The sequence below is a fragment of the Labrus bergylta genome, chromosome 9, assembly GCF_963930695.1.
Source record: "Labrus bergylta chromosome 9, fLabBer1.1, whole genome shotgun sequence".
Taxonomy (NCBI): domain Eukaryota; kingdom Metazoa; phylum Chordata; class Actinopteri; order Labriformes; family Labridae; genus Labrus; species Labrus bergylta.
In genome coordinates, this window is record NC_089203.1 from 14,486,857 (window position 1) to 14,507,536 (window position 20,680).

The 20,680-nt window shown below is 39.7% G+C and overlaps 1 protein-coding gene and 1 long non-coding RNA gene across 2 annotated transcripts in view; both read left to right on the forward strand.

The window, feature by feature from the left end:
- Nucleotides 1-4,341, forward strand: part of tsc22d3 (TSC22 domain family, member 3) — a 56,386-nt gene extending 52,045 nt beyond the window's left edge. Inside the window, exon 2 of the mRNA XM_065958421.1 lies at nucleotides 642-4,341. Within this exon, the coding sequence (XP_065814493.1) occupies nucleotides 642-705 (64 nt within the window). The 3' untranslated portion in view covers nucleotides 706-4,341. The remainder of the gene's footprint in view (nucleotides 1-641) is intronic.
- A 4,544-nt stretch (nucleotides 4,342-8,885) lies between these two features.
- LOC114922087 (uncharacterized) lies at nucleotides 8,886-19,987 on the forward strand. The gene is made up of 3 exons (XR_010666943.1): nucleotides 8,886-12,002; nucleotides 12,787-12,917; nucleotides 16,662-19,987. It is a non-coding gene; the product is annotated as an uncharacterized lncRNA (long non-coding RNA).
- The last annotated feature ends 693 nt before the right edge of the window (nucleotides 19,988-20,680 follow it).

Sequence of the window (20,680 nt, forward strand, 5' to 3'; positions counted from 1 at the left end):
TAATGTAAATAATCCTTCCACATATTTTTTAATCAATTAACCATAAAAATAGTTTACATATGAACTGAAATTATTGCATGCTGACCACATATTTATCATGAAGACCATTTAGGCTCTTACAGGCATCATTTTTTAACTCTCCACAATCAAATACTAATAATACAAAAATAAGTTCCTTAGTTTTGGGAGTTGTCATGTGCTGGACTATTCTTGGCTAAAAGCAATTAAGGAATTTCTGCTGGTTGCCTGGCAACCACATGATGATGACAAGACTTCAAAATATTTAAGAATTTCCTTAAGGTACATAAAGTATCATTATTAGCATTTAAGTAACATAAATAGAAAGTTATATGCTTATGAGTAATGACTACAATGCATTTATCTGATATCTCAGTGCTTCATAATTTAACTTTGGAGGCTTTTTCACTAATAAAAAAAAAGGAATTTGAAACATGCCACCTACAAACCTTATAGAAATCCCATCATGTCTCAACCATGAATCCAAGCAGGAGCCCAAGCAAAACTTCTGACCTTCCACTTCAAGTTATGGCATGTGACATTTGAATCACCTGACCTATATTCATTCACATGTTGCATGTTGGCCTCACTCTAATCTCTGGCTCACTTGGTTTTGTTTTTAGGTCAAATTCTGTGGATCACATGGAGAACATTCCTGCTGACCAACGCATGGTTAAACGTGTTTGAAGGGCGCCAACGCAGGACGGACTGGATGAGTGTATTTCTTCTGTTGAGCACAAATACAAAGGACAGATTAAGGTCATGGTTTCATAACTCGCTGTTTTTTGTCTTCGTCCGATGTCCCTGCAAAAGTTCTTCAGGCCACTGCTCTGGTCAGACTTTGCAAATAGTTTGGTTCGGTTGAACTGCTTCCTGCCCTTTATTGGCCCCCAGACTATTATAATCCATTTACCAGAGCAGAGGTCAGGTGATCTGATGTTTGAACATACTTGGTATGGCGCAGAAGCACGTCTGCACAGGAATACACTGATGACATGAAGCTTTAGAATGGCTTTGTTTCATCAAACGTACTTAATATTCAATAAATTGTTCCATTTTATATCCACTCTTCCTCAAGCCACCTTTTTTTGTCAATACATAGATACAGATTGTGATCATTTATTTCTGCAACAAATTATATTTAAATTACAATTTAAAACAGTGTAAAGTTAACAGTAATAACAGTGTAGGCACAAATCAGGCTTTAAACTAGAATAACTCTGTAAATCTAATCATTGCTGTTAATAACAAACGCAAACTTTTGGTTACAAAGATCCTTTTATAATGATGGGCAGCTGATATGGATTTTGATTTCACTGCAGCAGGAGACCTGCAATTGCATGCCCGTACATTAGAGCCCGTTCTCAATATTCTGTGTTTGTAATCCCAAACTTGAAAGCGGATAAAAGAAGAGTTTACTTTTTTCTAAGACCCTGTGTAATGAGCTCAAATGTGCTTATCACCACAAATAAGTTCATTTGTAAAGAACTGTGACACTTTCCCATGGTGATTAGGAGCCGGTCCTGTGCAGCGCTTTCATTCTTTAAACAAACCAAACACAAACCTTAACATGCATGTATACACACAAACACATAAAGTAAGGTTACATCAATGTTTCCACGGATACATGCTTATTAGTTGTTGTTTTTTAATTGATCTGGATTCAGTTTGTTTTGACTGGAAGATGCACCCTGTGTACATCTTTTGCATGTAAGAGCATGTCCTGAAGATGCTGAAATTAACTGTGTGTGTTTAAAAAGCATAACGAATGGCACACTGAAAGAGGGAAACATTCTGCTTTCATTTGCGATAGAATGTGTGGTGAGTTTTACGCGTATACATTTGAATAATCTCACTGTTTGTTGAGAGTAACACAACAGATGTTGAGAGATGACGCCATGTTTTTTGGATTTAACTCAAACAACCTCAAGCTTTCAAGTCCCAACAACACTGACAGGCATCTCATTTATACACCTATAAAGCAAGTCAATGAAAATAGCTGCTGAATTGGCAGAAAGTGTTTTTAATGGGTCTTTAGTATAACACGTGCCCAATAAAGTCTGGGTAGTGAATGTATAATTTCTCATCCATTTAACTGCTCTTTTGCAATCCAACCGTATAAATAATTGCCAAATCTAAATTGGGATGCACAATCCAACACACTCACAGAGCTGTGGTTGAACAATACTCATGAAAACTATGTGTTGTGACCTACACCAAAGACTCTGAGGGGTTTGACGCAAAGCAGTAACACTATAAACAAAATGTTTTCATTGACACAGAATGTCATCCTTGTTGAAAATGACATTGCACGTTCCTGAGCGTTGCACATGCAGGAGTGACTTCACATCACAACAGTGGAGGCTCTTGTCTGTACTAGCTCTGACTGCATCATCATCGGGAGGCACCGATAGTTGTCTGAAAAATGTATGTCAATGCCAGCCAAAGAGTCCCATTGCATGTGCCAGGATGAGCCATTGGCTGACTACGCATGAATGTAGCTTTGTCTTAACAAACAAACAAAACACAAAAGAATTGAACAAGTTGAGCATTTGCTTTGGTCACAATATCAACAAATAGGATTTTGTTGCGGGAATGCTGTGGGTACGTCAATAGGTCAGAGAAAGTGAGTGAAAAACAAACCAGATTCAGCTGTCTGCATGGCATGTTACTTTAACTGCTGATGCTAGATTGAGTCATTGTTGTGCCACACTAACTTTGTCACATAAATGTTGATTGTTAATTTCACATTAGTTTACATTATGCTCAGAATGAGAACCAAATGCCGCCGTAATGTTTTACCAGCGTCTTCAAGGTCATTTGTCATATTTTGTGTGTTCTGTGACAGTCATTATCATTTCACTGTTTCTCGATTGATGAGTAACTGAAAATGAGTCTAAAAGTTAAATTCTGGAGGGCGCTTGTCTGAATGTCACAGGAAAACAACATTTGATATCCTATAAGTTACAGTTTAAGACTAAAGGTAATGATTAAGCCAATTCCTAGCTAACAATAGGTTAGCAAGAAAATAAAGTCCTGTCGCTTAATTCACGTTAGCTAAGAATCTACACCTACTCTGTTATTTATAAAGTAACTCTTAATTTGTCAATTTTAGCGTTCAGCTTCCAAGCTAATGTTACGGAAGTAGCTAGTATGTGGAAGAATGCTAACATTAGCTGTTTTTCGACAGTATGGGTTATCAAATCAACTAATATAACCTTGAAATATATTACCAAATCTCCCTCTGGATTTTTACTATCCAGTTTGTCACATGCTGATTAATCTAAAAGTTACTGATAATTTTTGTAAGACACTAATACAACAAAAACCTGGAACACAGCACTACTAACAGTATAACAGCATTGTAGCTTCCAATCACTGTGTGAATAGTTCCCTTGCTCGCTTTCATCGCTACAACACCTGTTGGTTTGCAGTGATAACTGGTCTCTGATTGGCTCCCAAAACGGCCGTGTTGGAGTAACTTAAAGCTGCCTGTAACAGAATCAAAACTTAGAAGGAGGACATACTGACTGCTGCATTGCTGCCAAAGAAGCTAGCATTTCAACATAGTGTTGGTCATTTAATTATTTTATTATTATGATATTTTACATATTGCTCCTTTATTCTTCTGTACAAGTTGTTCCCAATTTAGTGCTCATTTTATTATCATCATATGTCCTTTGCATAAAACATTCAAAACAAGTGAATTTGACTGCATGTAAAAAAACTGAAGTCAGTAGTACTCCAATACACAACTGAGAAATTATTTGTTAAGTTGAATTTTCAAGTTTCCCACTGATGTGAGAAAAGAAATAAATATAGAGTAAAATGTAAATCAAAATGTAGCTCATTGTAGTGTATAGCCTTATTTGGTTATATAAGGCCTACTATTAATGCCTCTGAAGCTGTGAGGATTAGTACATTGAAAGTCTTTTGGATTGTTTTCCATGCTCGTGGGGTGCCTGTCACAGGCTGGTGGTGTTGGGGTTTTAGTGTTCACCCTTTGGTCTGCAGCCGCTGAGGGAACAACTTGCTTCACAACCAGCTGATGATAAATATAACCTGCCTGGCACACGGATGTCTGACAAATTTGGATAAGCAAGAAGATTACATTGCTTGTAATCAGCCGTTTATGTGATTTTGCCTTATTTGTTTCAAAATACTGAACTACAAATGGGCAAAGTAGTTGGAGTTAACTGTAAGAATGGTTCTTTCTAAGCATAGACATGACATGTGGATGTTATTACCTTAGGTAACCTTGTGTATAGGGTTTCAAACTAAAGAGATACGCTTAAACTAATACTGCTGAACCCAAATAAACAGTATATAATATTCAGAAAGTCTTGCTGTTTCCCTTTCTTTTCCCTTTGGGGGGTTAGAGGAGTTTAAGTGGTAAAACAAAGAAGAAACTTTGTCTTCATATCTGCTGACTTTTTCGTTCATTCATACAGAGCAGCAACAGCAGGGCAGCATGATCTTTTTGCATCATATTATTCAAACCAAAGTCTTTTTAAAACACGATGTGCTCCCTATGTGCCACTGGTCCTCGCCACAAGGAGTTAATTTAACACATGTCTACCATTCTGATGTATCATCTCGTGGCCAGGCACTCAGGGAAATCCCATAATTCTCTGCAGAGGAGGGCACACGATGCTTCCTCCAGGGCTGTGGTCTGTTGAGCAGGAATAAATCTGTAATTTAGAAAAAATCCTGTAGTTAAATTTTAACCTAACTGGTGTTTGCATGTTGGTGGCCCAAAACAAAAGTGACAGGTTAATTGTTTGAAATGTAAGACCTTTATTCCCCAAAACACACCAGAGGGGTAAATGACATACTGTGCAGACAGACAAATACATCGTTTTATACAGAACAGCATGTCAGTGTAACACTACCCAACCAGCTTCCTCTCAACATAGGTCAAATTGCATGACCTTTTGTGTATTTCTCTGGTTTTAATGTCTTCCTTTTTGTAGGGAGTGAAGCGTCTATTTCTGATAAAACAGCTCTGTTTATACAAAAAATGATAATGATTGTTTTGTGCAGCAGTTTACAGTAAGAAGTCCTCAGAAGAAAAGTTTATGTAAAACAAAAGTTAAGCTCAGTAATACACCCTTATCATGCTTTGCTCTAGATTTGGAACCTGTAAGCACGTAATGAATAGAAACAACCTGTATTGGAACATAGGAGGTCACATTGTCTGGAAATTATTGTTTTGTGGTTTTTACTAGGGCTGCACAGTAAGCTTCAAAAAGCAAAAACAGTTCTAAATATATACTCTTGAGTACTGTAACATCTCTTTTTTCCCATGGGGCCTGCAGCTTTGTAAATCCCCCTGGAGTGGCACACGCAGGGAGATCGGCCTCCCTGACTGCTTCAAGGCCTCAGCGGCTATTTAGACAGCTGCACACATCAGCCTGATCTTAACAAGACTCCAGGGTTATAACAGATTAAATAAATCCACTGCATTTGCATAGGTCATTGCATAACACACGCCTGATCATGGGCATGGTGTGAGCCAGCTTCTAGTTATCATAGGTCCATTGCAGTAATGGAGATAATCCATGTGCTTGTTTCAATGAGCCTAAGTGGAATTAGACTGTTTTCTGGGCACCAGCACAGGCCTCACCAACACACTTTGGACAATGGCCACCAGGCACCGAGTTTGTTTCAACTTTGTGCAGCTTTTCTGTTGAAAGAAGCCGTGCCAGGACTCCTGCTAACACACATCTGTGCTGTGTGGAATTTCAACATCTGACCAGGGTGTGACCCATTTCCCTCTCTTTTTTTTAATTTCCTCTGGCCATGGGAAAAGAAGTGTGATCGAATCATGTTCAACTGTTACATTTTCAGCTGCTCATCACCTCCACTTGCTCCTTTCCCACTCTCTGATTCAGTTTACCAAAGAGAACAGACCCAGCCTTAGGGCGCAATAACTTCTATTCTGGGACATGCAGCTTTTCTGTGGTTAGCAGTGGAGGGATTTCTTAGTCATATTTTGTCTGCTGATTATGGGTTTCCTTCTCCCACTGTTGCCATGGGGATAAAAGTAAGCTGAGACACACAAACAAAGTTGGGGACAGGGAGATGTGCGAAATGAAAGGAACTGAGAACTCATCCCTCTTTCCATTATTAATCTTAAAATAGTTCACGTCACACACAGAAACTAGGCGTGGGTGAAGGAGAAGCAACCCAAACACTACTGCGTGTAATCATCCAAGGATGAGTAATTTCTTTCCTCTGGTGTGTTTCTCCAACAGGGATGGGGTCCTTTTTTTTTTTCTGTCCTCGTAAGTGCAGACAGATGATCAGAGCGGAGTAAACCAGACTCACTTCAAGTGTTCCCCTGGGATGATCTGCTCCACAGATAGGACACTGGCTGCCTCTTTGCAAACAGGAAGAGCAATGAGCTCATTTCTAAATGCAAACCAAGAGCTCCAGTCATATCTAGTGTCGGGTTAGTGGGTGCGTTTGGTGCAGCCCCTGATAAGTTATCAAAGCTCTGTAGACATGCATTCTGTTGCATAAGTTGTTTGACGGTAAGTGGTGAAACACGGCCCCTTTTTTAATCACTTTAAGTTTGATATTGAATCAATTAGAAGATTTTCCGCTTTCAAATATTTTCCCTACACATACGTACATGAATTCACATGCAGTTATACTCAATGTTCCTTTCCAAGGGAGTCTGACTCACAGAGTACTTTTCAGATCTACAAGTCAAGATAAAGAGTCATGTTTTTGCCCCAAGTCACAGTTTAATGGAGCACATGTTGGGCCTGATGTAACACAGAAACATGCAATGAAGTGTTACATGACAACAACCACATGGGTCAAACTTTTTTTTTTAAATGTATGTTATTTAATGCTCAAACACTGACATATTCATGCAAAAGCTAGGACACTGAATGAATAATGTGTATTTTGTTTCACAAACTGACACATAAACACACAGTAGCAGACTGCCTTGCAGCTAGCAAAACCAGCACATGATTAGCTCGCATCAGGTCACACATGTATACACGCTTAAGTGACATAAGACTTGTTAATTATGTTTATCAGATACAAAAGTAGGGCTTTGATAAAGTCAGTGATTCATTTATCATAATTCAGTTTCAGTTTTATATCGGCAGCTACACTTGAGTCTGCTGGATGCTGATCCTTATTGCAGGATTTCACAGCAGCAGCGATAACAATGCTTGGGATTGACCCACAAGCTGTTTGTAACATGAGGCTTTAGAAATCTAGGATGACTTTGAGTGTCAAAAATACTTTATATAACGATGCATATCTAGACCAGAGGTTAATCAGATAGGAATAATTAAGGATTTATCTCTGTTTTATCAGTTTACCTTCTTTCTGCCAGGTACCAGTGTACGTTTGCTCCTGATAAGAATTCGTCAGCAATTACACCCAACTGTGCACTGTTTCTTCACTAATGTACCACCTTACATAACATGTCACTTTATCAATAACTAAACAGTCGCTCCGTTTAGGTCTTAAATGACCCAGAAAGTAAATTTCTAAACTAAGAAAATACACCTGCTCCAGTCGGATGAGCATGAATATGTGCGACTGCTGCTTGGCGTTCCATTAGTTACGCAACGCACACCGTTGTCAAAGTGAGCGGCCTTCAGCAGATCTTTTTTGCTGCTGTGTGGCGTGTCTGACTGCAAACAGATGGGAATGTAAACACACAGGAGTAATGTCTGGCACTAAACACACACAACAGGAATACTGTGACTGGTTGGAGAAAAATACAGGGCTTGTTAAAGAGGGCTGCAGTTTCAGTCTCTTCAGTCTTTAGTTTCGAAAGGAATGGATGAGTAATTAGGTAATGATAGCCACACAAGCAGGGAAACAGATACAGCCTTACTGCATAAATTCACCAGGGTGGATCATATACATGTGTATGAGCAGCTTGGAGAAATGTGTTCTTCCATTTTTTTTTTATCTTTCATGAATAAATGAAAGTGATACAAAGGTGGAGGGACACACAAAAGCAAGCGATTGCAGAGAAAAAGTCAAATTTAGGGTGTCTCAGAATTCTATTGGACAGATGTGATCAGCTGATAAGAGCAGCAGTTATTTCAATTGATAGCCCTTCACAATGACAGCAGGATATTTTGAGTGAGCCTGCCAGAGAGAAAGGAATGCTGAATGACATGGGAAATAAAAAACAGACCTAGTGGCATGCGAAACACAGTCCTCCACATTCAAGTTTTGCTAGAACTTCATTTCCTGGATTTAAGTTGAACAGGGCATACAAATGCAAACAGCACTAGATACCCTGTTGTATAACTGCCCTGGCAAGTAAAATTAAGGGAAAATCAGGGAAATTGTTTTCTTCCGAGGTATGCATAGCTAAATACAACATTTATTCCCCCAGTTTTGGTATTCTGAATAACTTGAGCTCAGATTTTTTTTTTCTCCTACATTGCGTCTTATGTAAGCCTGCAGGTTGCCCTACATAGTGGTTGCCCTGAGCAGACCGCAGTCTGCAAACACTCCATCCAGCTTCCTTAAAGTGTAACAGATAATGTGAACTAACTGTAGCATGCATGGGGCTGTGTCACGGCTGTGACTGTGCACCATATGGCCTTCACCTCTACATGATGCATAATGGCACTCTAAATATTCCTGTGTCAGACTCCTGGAGGAAACATAGACACATCCTGGCACGGCTAAGCAGCGTTTGTTTAGGTCTGCTGGATGCAGCAGTAACACAGTTTGACAAGTTGACCTGTGTGTTTAAGAGTGTGTTTCCTGGGACTGTCTCATGTTGTTTTAAGTGTTCTCTGTGCCGCTCGCTGCCCACAAGCAGGTGGAGGGGGGTGAGGGGGTTGGGGTTGTCAGTACCATCTGGCACTGTTTACTCTGTTCAGCATTGGTAGCAGACAGCAACAAGTGTGTTATGTTAGTGGTTCTTTCACAAACTTCTTGTGTAATTTTTAAACTTAATTTTTTTTTAACAACTTTGAATTGTTGCAACACACACGTAGTCTATTGTTCAACTCATTTGGATTATTTTGTCAGTAACTTGGTCACCTGTAAGTCATGAGTGTTGAAGACAGATTAGTCATTGCATAACAAATTTGTACTGTAAGTAAGGCGTCATTCTTCGAAGAAACTCCCCCTAAACTCAACACAACCACAAGCTGCAGCCTTAGCTACACGTTACAGTAGATATTATGATGTGAACACTAATATAAACACTCCTGCATCTTTCATCATCTCCTCTGTCTACTTTGAAGGGAAGGATAGGCGAGTCACTCTCAGTATGACTCACCGAGTGTGCGTTGTACTCCCCCCTCCTTGCTTGGTTACCAACAACAACATCACCACCACCGCTGTGCCATGGCAACTGTGTGTGGTCATTGGGGTGTGAGTTTACAATACAAATGTCAGAAGTGAGCATTGTCTATGAGAGACACAGAGAGACACAGAGAGAAATCAGCTGTGTTATACTGTGTGAAAGGCTACTGCAGCATCCTCTCATCATATCTGCTCTGCATCCTGAGAGTCCACACTCAGGGCTCTAATTCTCACTCTTATCTTATTCCCACAACCCCACCCCTCTTCAGCTCAACAAGCCGCCCTCCCCTCTTTTCCTCCTTGTGTCCCACCTCTTCATTGCGCTTAGAATTTTCCACAAATTTCTTGGACCCTTCAAATGCTCCATAAAGCATCTTTATAAATGTGTCTAACTAACATTTTCTGATTTATTATCCCTACAGTGAGTCCAGACTCCTTATTACACCTAAAGAGCACCAAAACCAAAGAGACAAAGTTGTAAACAAAAAAACAACAACAACAACACCTTTGTATACAGACACTTGAAAAGACTAATATACTGTATATCAAAGGAAAGAGTATCACCTTTTAAAAATGTAGATCCCTTCAAAATAAAAATATAGATCCATGAGTATGAAAGCTTAATAGATAATGAAAGCTGAAAAGAGGGTTACAACAAAAAAGGCTTTAACTGCTACAGTATAGAGAGGTATCCCAGTGGCAAACATTTTTCATTTGTATATTATTGGGATTATGGCAGTGGAAAGTTTTTTTTTTTTTAAATACCCCAACAGGACATGGAGCATCCTATTATAGGAGGCCTAAAACAAAAGTGACATTCATCAGCTGTCTCTGATGTTGTTGTAATCACAACTAGGTATTCCATATGAGAAGGTCAAATCCCCTGTGTGGCTTTTCTATTTATTACAATAGATTAAGACCTTCTTTCATCTTCCTCACTTAGCACTTCACACTACCTTTAGGGAACAGATGAAAGATAATTGAAAGGAGTGAAGGGATTTCCCAGGAGCTCTTGTTCACTTAGATGTCTGGGATGCCTGGCGATATTCATTACAAAGGCACGTGTGCATGGATCAACAGAGACATGTTTGATTGGGAGGACTTAGGCAAAGGTCCCCATGGAGGTTAAAATGCCTTGCTTTTTTACAGATTAGAATGTTTTTTTTGGATCTTGTCAAACCTTTCAAGCAGAATGTTAAAGACTAATGGCATGCACTGCTGACTGAATGTATCTTCTTATTTAGTGATAGCTCAGTTTTCTTCCTTTTAGTTTTCTGTTTATCTGTCTGCCTGATTTTGTGGTGAAACATTTATCCTGGCCAAAGTTAGACTCAAAGAATCAAAGGTAGCTTCAAGACCTAGAGTTAATGTTAAAAAGATGTACATCCAATCCTGTTTGAAATGAAAACATAACCAGTGTTTATCCACGTTTTGTAAAAAATGAATGAAGAAAAAAAAAAGTATTTTTTCCATTGGGTAACTTGAACAAAGCCTTCTTCCTTGACTGAACTGCCTTATACATGTATGAACACATTAAGCCAATGTGAACCAATAACACTGCCAGAAAGCTTTGATGCCAATTTTACGGCCCACAAAGAAAAAGACTTAAGATACAGTCGGCATCAAAGGGAACGCCCAGAAAACGTCACATCCGTTTCACACTAAGTGGGAAAACAAACCACAACGCCCAAGAGCTGCTGTGTGCCTTTCTGCATTACAAATAAACTGAAAAATCCAAATCTAAAGCTTTATATTTTACCCAGCTGAAGCACAGTGCCAAGAAGGAGAAAAATGTGGCTGCAAGCCACCCTGCGTGCGGGAGGACGAGCTAAGTCGCCTGTGGGATTCAAAATCCAAACATGTGTTTGTGTGTAGTCAGCACTTCAGCACAGTTTACTTAAACATTATGTTAACCTTATCCAAACAGTGTGAGACTGTTTCAGGGATACTATAAATGTTGGATTAATAATTAAAAGGCAAGTGAACTACATACCACGTTTGATAAACTCAATAGCATTCCTCGCAACACATTTTACAACAGTTAATGAATACAACTCAATCATATAAGCTGTTTCCGGGTATTCACTAAAACATGCTATTGTATTTACTGTTAATGATTTTTCTGTTACTAGTGTTATTTTAAGAGTGATTCTTTAGATCTATAGCAAATGGGACCATGTCATATATGGTGATTCAACCAGTTAGCAAATGATATCTGAATGACACTTAGTGCCATGTATTTGGATCATTCATCCAGTCTTTTAATATGTATGGACAACAATTCAATTCAGTTCTTTTCAGTTTAATCATATATTTTTATTCAGTAATTTTATGTATTAACAGAAAGGGGAAAAGGATAAGATCACTTTGTTCGAAGATTACCAAGATTACTTGAATTTTACATCACCAAACTCTTAGAAACGAGCTGGACAACAACAGATGATGTCAACTCTGGGAGATGTGCTGTTTTTTTTTTTTTTTTTTTAATCTGCTTCCTGTTTACTCTCCTCTGTCAGCCAGCGCAAGCATTGGGAAACACCTACCACTCGACTCGCTGGGAGAAGCAGGGAGTAGGGGAGAAGTCAGCAGCAGGTCTATTGTCACCAGAGACCCTTAGCAGGCCTTATATGGACAGACCCGCCCCTGAGAGAAAGCAGACAGGACAGACCCTGCAGGTGGGAGGGGTAAAAATAGAAATGGTTAAAGAATGTCTGTGGAAAAGTCACATTCACATAAATGAGGAGGGAAAAACAACAACATAGATGGCTGACTCTGGGGAATCCCCACCCCCCTGTCTGAGTCACTGTCACAGTGTCAGGAAGGGGGCCAGACCCAGACAGCTTTTTCCTTAAACCCCCTTTACCCCCACTTTTTCTCTTAAAATTGTAAGTGCTGTCTGGCCTGTAAAAAAGGGAAACAAACAGCTGAGTAAGACCAATATTTAATAATATATTTAAATGAATTTGCTCTATTTTCAGTCATTCAGCCTTTACTTAAATCTCAAGAAATCATTGATGGCCTGCCCTCGTTTAAAATAAAGTCGAGAGAACAAAGAATCAGAATAGATATGCTCAAACAGAATGAATACAATGAAATAGCATAAACACAATTTTGAAAAAAAGGTGTTGAAAAAGCTATTTTTCTGTATTTGTGAAAACTCGACCTAATAAGAAAAAAAAAATCCCGAATTGAACAGTAATGTGGTTTATTTTATTTTATTTTTCTTAGTAACTTAGCACAAGGTTGCTATGGTGATGGTTAATTGTTGTAAAGAACGATATGCAAACAGGAAGAGTAATTGAAAGAGTACTTTGTGAGTGAGCAAACTTATTATAAAATAGAGAAGTTGTTTCACTTCATGTTTTTCTGTCCTGCTGTTTCATTTTGTGAAAACAAACATCTCTTATGTAATCTGTCTCAGTGATATCACCATCAACGGATTTTTTGGTTTATTTACAGGAAATGTGGCAGGCTACCAAGGCGACAAAGTTCCTCCTTCACCTAATGACTGTGTTGGTAAAATCTGCTGAGGCGGTGCACAGTAGCGCAGTTATGTCATCGTTTTCAAGCCCGTCCCTTCACCATATTGGGTAAAAAAAACTAAAAATTCATACAACATGATTGGCTGTTGAAAATGTCATACCACCCTGCCGTCACAGCGGTTAAGCCCACACATCAGTTTCTAAAGTGGGCACATTACGTCGTGTATGCCGCTTCTATATTTGGTGTCAACATCAGCACTGCTGGTTGTCAATGATGCTTTTGATACAGGGGTGGTGGTACAAGAGCTTCATTCAGCTCCTCACCCTACCCCACCCCGCACAAGCAGAAAACCTTTTCAGCGTCACAAGGGGGGGGGGGGGGGGGGGGGGGGGGGGGGTTGAGGAGAGTAAGTCAGCTGTCACTAAGTGGATATTAACTGAAAAAGTGTTTGCTTAAACTTTACTGATCTGCCCCAGACTGGAAGTTCAATCTGCTTGGTTTTAAGTAAGTTCATAGCAAGAAAACAACAGAAATATGTATTGTTTCAAGTTTGTTTGCTCTCAAACACTGTTAAGCATATTAAAAACTCTGTAAAAGTAGAACATTGATGCAAGATTCCAAGCCCAATAGTTGTTTTTCTCCCCCTCATTATACTGATTATCATCTACAGCCCCATTAATACTTGTTTTCCTTCAGGCAGGGGAAGAGGCACCCTTTATTAGCACACCAAGAGAGTAGGGGGCCCTCATAATTTCTTTTCCACTGATGACCTCACCTCTGCAATATGGCCTTTTCCTGGCCTCAAACTCAACTTTTCCCCACTAACTGAGTCAGCCAGTTCCCAGACTTATGCTCTTCTATTTCAGGCTTATAATTTCCATCATACCACCGGTAGGCAAACATATATAATTACACCTTTATTTAATATGGAAAAGAGAAAAAAAACTGAATGCTTTGCACAATGTTTTTATTTTATTTTGGTGCTCTAGTTGGACAACAGCACAGGTCTGATACTGGGGCACTGAGGATTAAGTGTAAGAAGTGACAACAGGTCAGCAGCCACGGCCAGAGACACTGACTGTGGCTGCCAGGGTGTTAAAGAGACGGGCCATTGCTGAATATGTGGGTCAAACCCAACACCAAGTAAATCCACGTGTCTGGAAATGGAATGAAAGGATTTATTAAAGCCACCTAGAAGAGTTGACACACATACGACAAGTGTCCAGCTCATTTAAAAAAAATCAGAGGACACGGTTTATTATAAACGCGGCGCACAAATTCCAGTCAGCAAATTAGCACTTTGATGACACTGATGCACAAAGGAAAGGGCGATTTGCTCTCCACTTGTGGCTGGTCAACTTATTGGTTCCTGCCCAGTAACTCAGCAGAACAAAACCCAGTCCTTTATTTTTTGCAAATTCTCCCGTCTTTCTTCCTTTTGACTTCAGCTAAAACAGTCCAAGGTTCCAGCTTGACATGACAACCTGGCAGGTGACACGCCTGGCCCCCTGACACATGGGTGCTAGCAGCCTGAACAAGAGCTGGACCCATCCCAATCCCATTAACAAAGTCATGAATGGATGCCTCACTGTGTAAACAGTGCTGATTTTTCCCCGCCCAGCACAGGTGGAGACTGTGAGTTTTTAATAGTAAACAAACACATTAACTCACATCCTTGGACAGGGCTGACCACCTTATTTTAGAGGAGGGGGAGAAGGGGACCCACCCACAAACTCTGAAAGCTTCAGGTCTTTTTCTGGCCTAGAAAATGGATCAGAAAAACAGATCGTGGAGTGTTACAATTAGCTCACGTGGAAATAACACTACAGGTTGGAAGCCATATGGTTTAAATTCCCTCCAACTGTTTGTGTGTTCAAGTTGGCCTTATAAACCTGTGGTGTTATAATTCGTTCACATTTTACTTCAAAGCATTCTCTTTTTTTTCAGGCTGAGCTAAACTCATTCAAGGTAAATGTCACACAGGACTGAAGCGAATGATCTTATTGTTCACTAATGTGGGCAGTCAGTCAGTCATTCAGTTAGCTGACCGAGTAGTAAATGAAACAAGCTGTTAATTGAAGTCTTACTCATAAACATAAAGAAGCAGGCACACTGTCAGTACTCTGAGCTTTGAAATAGCTGTGAGCCCTCCAAGTACTTTGCTCTATCAGTTAAAAGTACAGCATGTAACATATTAATCTAATAACCTACATACTGTGTGTGCCAACATTGGCTTATGCAACTCAACATACAAGCATTTTTTTTTTTTTTTTTTTTAACCTTTATTTAACAAGGTATCTAACCCATTCAGATCAAGACCTCTTTCACAAGGGTGACCTGGCCAATAGGGAAGCAGCACACGTCATAGTAAACATTACATGATAAAGAAACAGTTTACAAACAATAAGTTAAGTAAGGTTTGCAGACAAAGTGCGTAGTCGTGAAAAGGGATTACAATTCAGAAACACAGGCATTGTCCAATTGTCTTGTGTTTTTTTTTCTTTTCTTTTTTTTCAAGCACATAAAGCATAATTCACCTGGAAAGACAGTTGAGGAAGATAAAGCTGAATGGCAGATATTTCTCTAGCATTAAATACTTCTAAATACATTTACAAAACTATATCAGATAACAAATCCAAGGGTCCTATTTGACACCATCTGCAATATAGTCACTCCTGGTCCCACTGATGTGCCTGTCCTCTCCAATAAGGACTGCAGGGAGCTTTTGTCTTTCTTTGTGGATAAGATTAGAGATGTCAAAGCCAGCATAGCCCCCTCTTTTAGCCCCCTCTTTAACTTTGTCTTCTCACTATCTAACTGACTTGGTGGTCAGTATGAAACCTTCCTCTAGCCCTGCGGATATCTTACCAACTTCTCTACTCAAGAAGGTGCTTCATAGGTCCTTGCCTAGTTGCAATAATAAATACCTCATGCAATGTGCTCGTGTCCTCCGTCCTTTAAATCTAGAGTTTTGCAGCATCTTCTTTAAAAGTCTATCCTGGACCCATAACTCCCTAAAAACTATAGGCATATCTCTAAACTGCCTTATGTCTAAATTATTTTAGTGGGGGGGGTCATTGCTAAACAACTCACTACAGTTTTAACTGACAATTGTGATTCTCATAGACCTGGCAGTGTCAAAATACTGAAAAAAAACCTAAAATGTCTTAATTCAGTTTGAGAAAAGTATGGTTAATAATATCAGTGGTTCAATAGTTATCAGGTTTTTTTAGTCTTTGTAAAAATGGTCTTAAAGAGTTATAAACTGGGACCCCAGATACACAATTGAAATACTGAAATAGTGGTTATCTTTGGTTTTTGTTGGTTTCTGTCAGTCCGAGTTTAAAGAGCGACATTAACAATGTAAGGAGATCCTTTTTGATTCATAACAAAGGAAAGAGGAAAAAGCTGAATATCAAAGCGATTCATAACTTTCATCCTTGATCACTAGGATGAAAAGAGCTTTGATCTGAAGGCCCTCTATTCATTCAGCCTGTCTTAAGTGTGTGCAACAGACGGACTGTAACGTCCTACTGAATATCATTGGTGAAAAAACAAAGTGCAAGCAGCTGTGTATAGCATATAGCGTATATAGCAGCGGCACACAGCAAGATTTAAACAGGCAGTGAGCGAGAAGTGAGCAAGCGGGAAAAGAGAAAATCTGTTTTCTGTTAGTGACCATTTTATTTAGAAGGAAAAGCTATTATTAGAACAAGACCAGAGGAGAACAACACAAAACAAAAACAGGCATACACATGACGTAAGGCTTTCTATATTTGTAGCTTGAATGCTTTGGCTCTATTGTTTGCAGTCATTTTTTCTGCTTCATTTTGTTCCTGTTTGTTCTCTAGGCACAAGAGTTCTCAGAAGCAGCAAGAAACAGAAGAAGAAGAAGAAGAAGAAGAAGAAGAAGAAAAAGAAGAAGACGAGAGAAAGGAAATCTGAATATTTCAACTTCAGCTTTGTAAAGGCCACCCTGTTGACAGAGAGGAAAATCTCTTTGGAAATATAGGAGTGTGTGCAGTGTGAGTTAGCTCCGCAGAGTAAAAACACAACACAGTTGTTTTATAGGGGAGTTCAAGGGGAGCGTTGAAACGACAAGTTTTAACAGGTGGCTTATTAGTGTCTGGGGCGGAAAGCGGTTTATAACGAAGAAATTAGGTCAGCAGAAAATGTGTTTGGCAGGACGGAATCACATGTCTGAAAGAGGGAGTTGCCCTTTTTGTTGTTGATATAGGCCATCAGTGACATGGGAAGTGGGAAAGAGGAAGGCGGGGGGAGGGGTGAGAGACAGAAACAAACAGAGAGAGAGAGGCTTGTCTTTGCCTCTCTGCTCCGGCTAGCCATCTATCTTTGGCTGTGCTCACGCCCCAGCTGCTGCTGGTTCAAAGTACGGTCACTGGCAGAGAACCAGGCACAAGGCTGTGAAAAACACCCACACAGCCACTTCACACACAGAGGTTAGTCAAGAGAAACAGAATGTCTTTGGAACAAAGCAAAATCTCAGTGTCGAGCCCAGTGTCATGCAGCTTTTGCAGCAGAAGCACCAAAAAAAAAGGTCCAACATGTACTAAAGAGGTGACAGAAGACTTTATGGAGAAAATACTTTTTGGTTTTGAGAAAAGACTGGTGGCAAGAGAGGTTCCATTCAAGAAGTCACTGTCTGACCCCCAAGTGAGGTTAATCAGAGTGGGAAGCTTTGAGTTATGCAGTCTTCAGAGGTCATGCTTAAGTAGATGAACTTCTGTTAAATCATTTAGTCGATGGGGGGGGGTTGCAGCTTGCTAGCCGTTTGGCATGGTTGACGTTATTTACCTCCCCAGTGCAAAATAAACTATTGCATGTAATAGAAAGGGAAAAAAAAAACCTCCATCACAATACTTTTAAAAATAGTTTGACATGACTTCAACTTTAGGGTGCTGAAATTTTGAATATTACCCACGGCTGACTAGAGGGACTTTAACTTGTCTGCTGGATCCTCTCCTGCACCTTTGGTCCTGTGCCAAACAATCTGGGCCAAGGTCTGGGTGTCAGTGTTAAGTAGAGGTTGAAGCCGGATGTATGTAGGTGAGAGTTTGTTTTGCTAAAGAACACAGGAACACAGTGAATATTGTATTCTTGTTGTTGCACGTTCATACAGTGTTAGTGCCAATGTCCTTGGGCTTTGCGGTGTGTGTGTGTGTGTGTGTGTGTGTGTGTGTGTGTGTGTGTGTGTGTGTGTGTGTATGTGTGTGTGTGTGTGTGTGTTTGTGTGTGTGTGTTCTTCCAGACACGTGTCCTTGAACACACACACTGCAGGTGAGCAGAAAGTCATGTTCAGCAACCATCAAGAACTTGATCCTGGCGGCCCGGGTCAGACATCGGGGTCAGTAATATAAACACAAGCAAACACTCACACACACACACACTCACACACACACACACACACACACACACTCACACACACACACACACACACACACACACACACACACACACACACACACACACACACACACACACACACACACACACACAGTTAGACGCACACACGAGTTGTATGATTTCCTTGTAAGGACTGACTTGTTCCTGCACTCTGAACGTGACTGTGCCTCAGTTGGTACAGTTATTGTTTCAGCGTGCCTGACTTGTCTCGGGCGTAGCTGATGCAATATTCTGTTTTGCTCTTGTCTGGCAGTATGTATGATGGAGGTGCAGAACCTGACACGTGAGAAGTGGACCTGTGCCAGTTTTTGAGGTGGCTGCAATCACCACTGATGAGAGTAAATTCAGCCAAAAAGTTAGATGATACTGGAGCTCTACCAGGGAGGGGGGTGCAGCCTGTTGCAAACATTTCTGGTGTGATTAATCGCCCATTTCCAAGGAAGCTAATTATATCCAGCCAAAATAGGATGCCTCATAGATGTGTTCCTTTCCCCCTCTGTGCTTCTAAGCCTTTGTTTCCAAGTAATTACTTAAGAAGAAGCGATCAAGTTGTCTTCTTACTATTCCAAATAAACAAGATTCAACTGGTGCTTTAAATCTTAAATGTTGTATGCAATTTTCAAAAAGTACATTTTTTCTATAATTTTTTAAATTTAGCCATCAATCATAATGAATCTCTTCCAGAACTACAGTATACGGTTGTATATAGACTCATTTAATTATACATTTAACTCTTCAGATATTTAATTTGCTGTGTCTTAGATTACATTTTATCTTCCCTAAACTATCAGGCAATAAGATGAGCTCATCTTTTTACTTCAGTCAAATCTTATTATGTTATACATGAGCTATGCTCTCTGTGCATCGCTTGATTTGTCACAAAACATATCACACTTGTTCACTGAGATGTGCATGTAATGCATTTTTTACGAGGCACAGTTTAAAGACAAATGCGATGTGGCAAGTGTAATGATATGGAAAAACTCCGTTATTACAGTCGATGAGTGATTTTAGACATATTTAATTCTCTGAAAACTTTACATCCTGAGGGCAACAACATCCTCTGACACGATGCCAAGTCTTTTCTTTCGTCTCTTTGGTAACTCTGATTTCAACAGTAAATTCTGAACAAAGAAACACTGACTTAATTAAATACAATGTTTTGCTGAAATAATTCTCTCCCTCTTTCTCTCTCTCTCTCTCTATTTCAGAAATAAGATATACTCATACAAATCTGCTTATTACTGTTTGAAACACAGATCTTGCTTGTATTTGTACGAATGAAATGATAACATTTACTTTAAATGTACATAAAGATTAAAAACAGGACACTACAGAAATAATTTCACAAGCCAAAACATTTCTAATTCTAATGTCTCTGAGCTCTGCACAGCAGAAACAAATGTTCTTTGTAACAGGAAACTGTAAGTAAGCCCTGCCCTCTCACTTCCTGGAACAGGCCAGATTTATTGGCACCATTACAAATATCAGGCAGCTTCTGAACACACATATGGGACATGGTGGGTGCACTAAAGTGAATGTCTTACTTGACAATCAATTTAGATGTTAGCATAGTATTGGCTTTGATTCATTCATTACCATTCAAACCTAATGACAAGCTGTTAAACTGCTGTTGTAGGAACAGCAAATAGTTGATCCTATTTTCTGGACTACCGTAATTCATCCATCACCAACAACACACATAAAAGTTTTGCTGTTCTGAAACAAACATAAATTAAAATCTGAAAATCCATTTCCTTGTGTTTTATTCATTTTAATCAGTCAACGACATTCTCAGATCAATAAATACGAACAAATGAGGAATATAAGACATTAATGTATTTGAAATTAAACCTTTATTGTCCCATAAATGTCCCGAGTCAGTGCCATTTTATACTTGTGTAAAGTGTCAAAGTTACAAGGCTGAAAAAGCTCCCAGAGCAAATATCCATTGTTTTTACCTGGGATATAAATCATCCTCACGGAGGTCAAAAATACATATTGTGCTGAATCGTCACTGTTCACAGCTGAGCAGCTTTTAGAGGAGTAAAAATGCACATGTTTTAAAATGTGTGTGACGCACATTCATTTCCCAGCTGGGCTGAAGGGGAGCAGAGCAGGTACAGTGAGTCATATTCCTGTTGATTAGATCAGTAGCCCCATGCTGCTATTTGTGTTTGTGTGTATAAAGTGTAGGCATTTTGTTGGGGTTGTGTACTCGGTTTGAGCCTTGCTTGCATCTGTGCCCACAATATGCTTCATGAATGAGCTCTTTCCAACACTGTGTCCAAGCCCTTTCCTGTTCAAGCTGTCGAATTGGCAACGATCGGGCACCTGACTTCCTGCTCTCAGGGGCGGATGATCCGATAACCGGAGCTGGGCGGTTATTAACGGGACAGTTTCAGGGAAGAAGAAACAGTTAAACCTACACCATCTATTCCCAGCT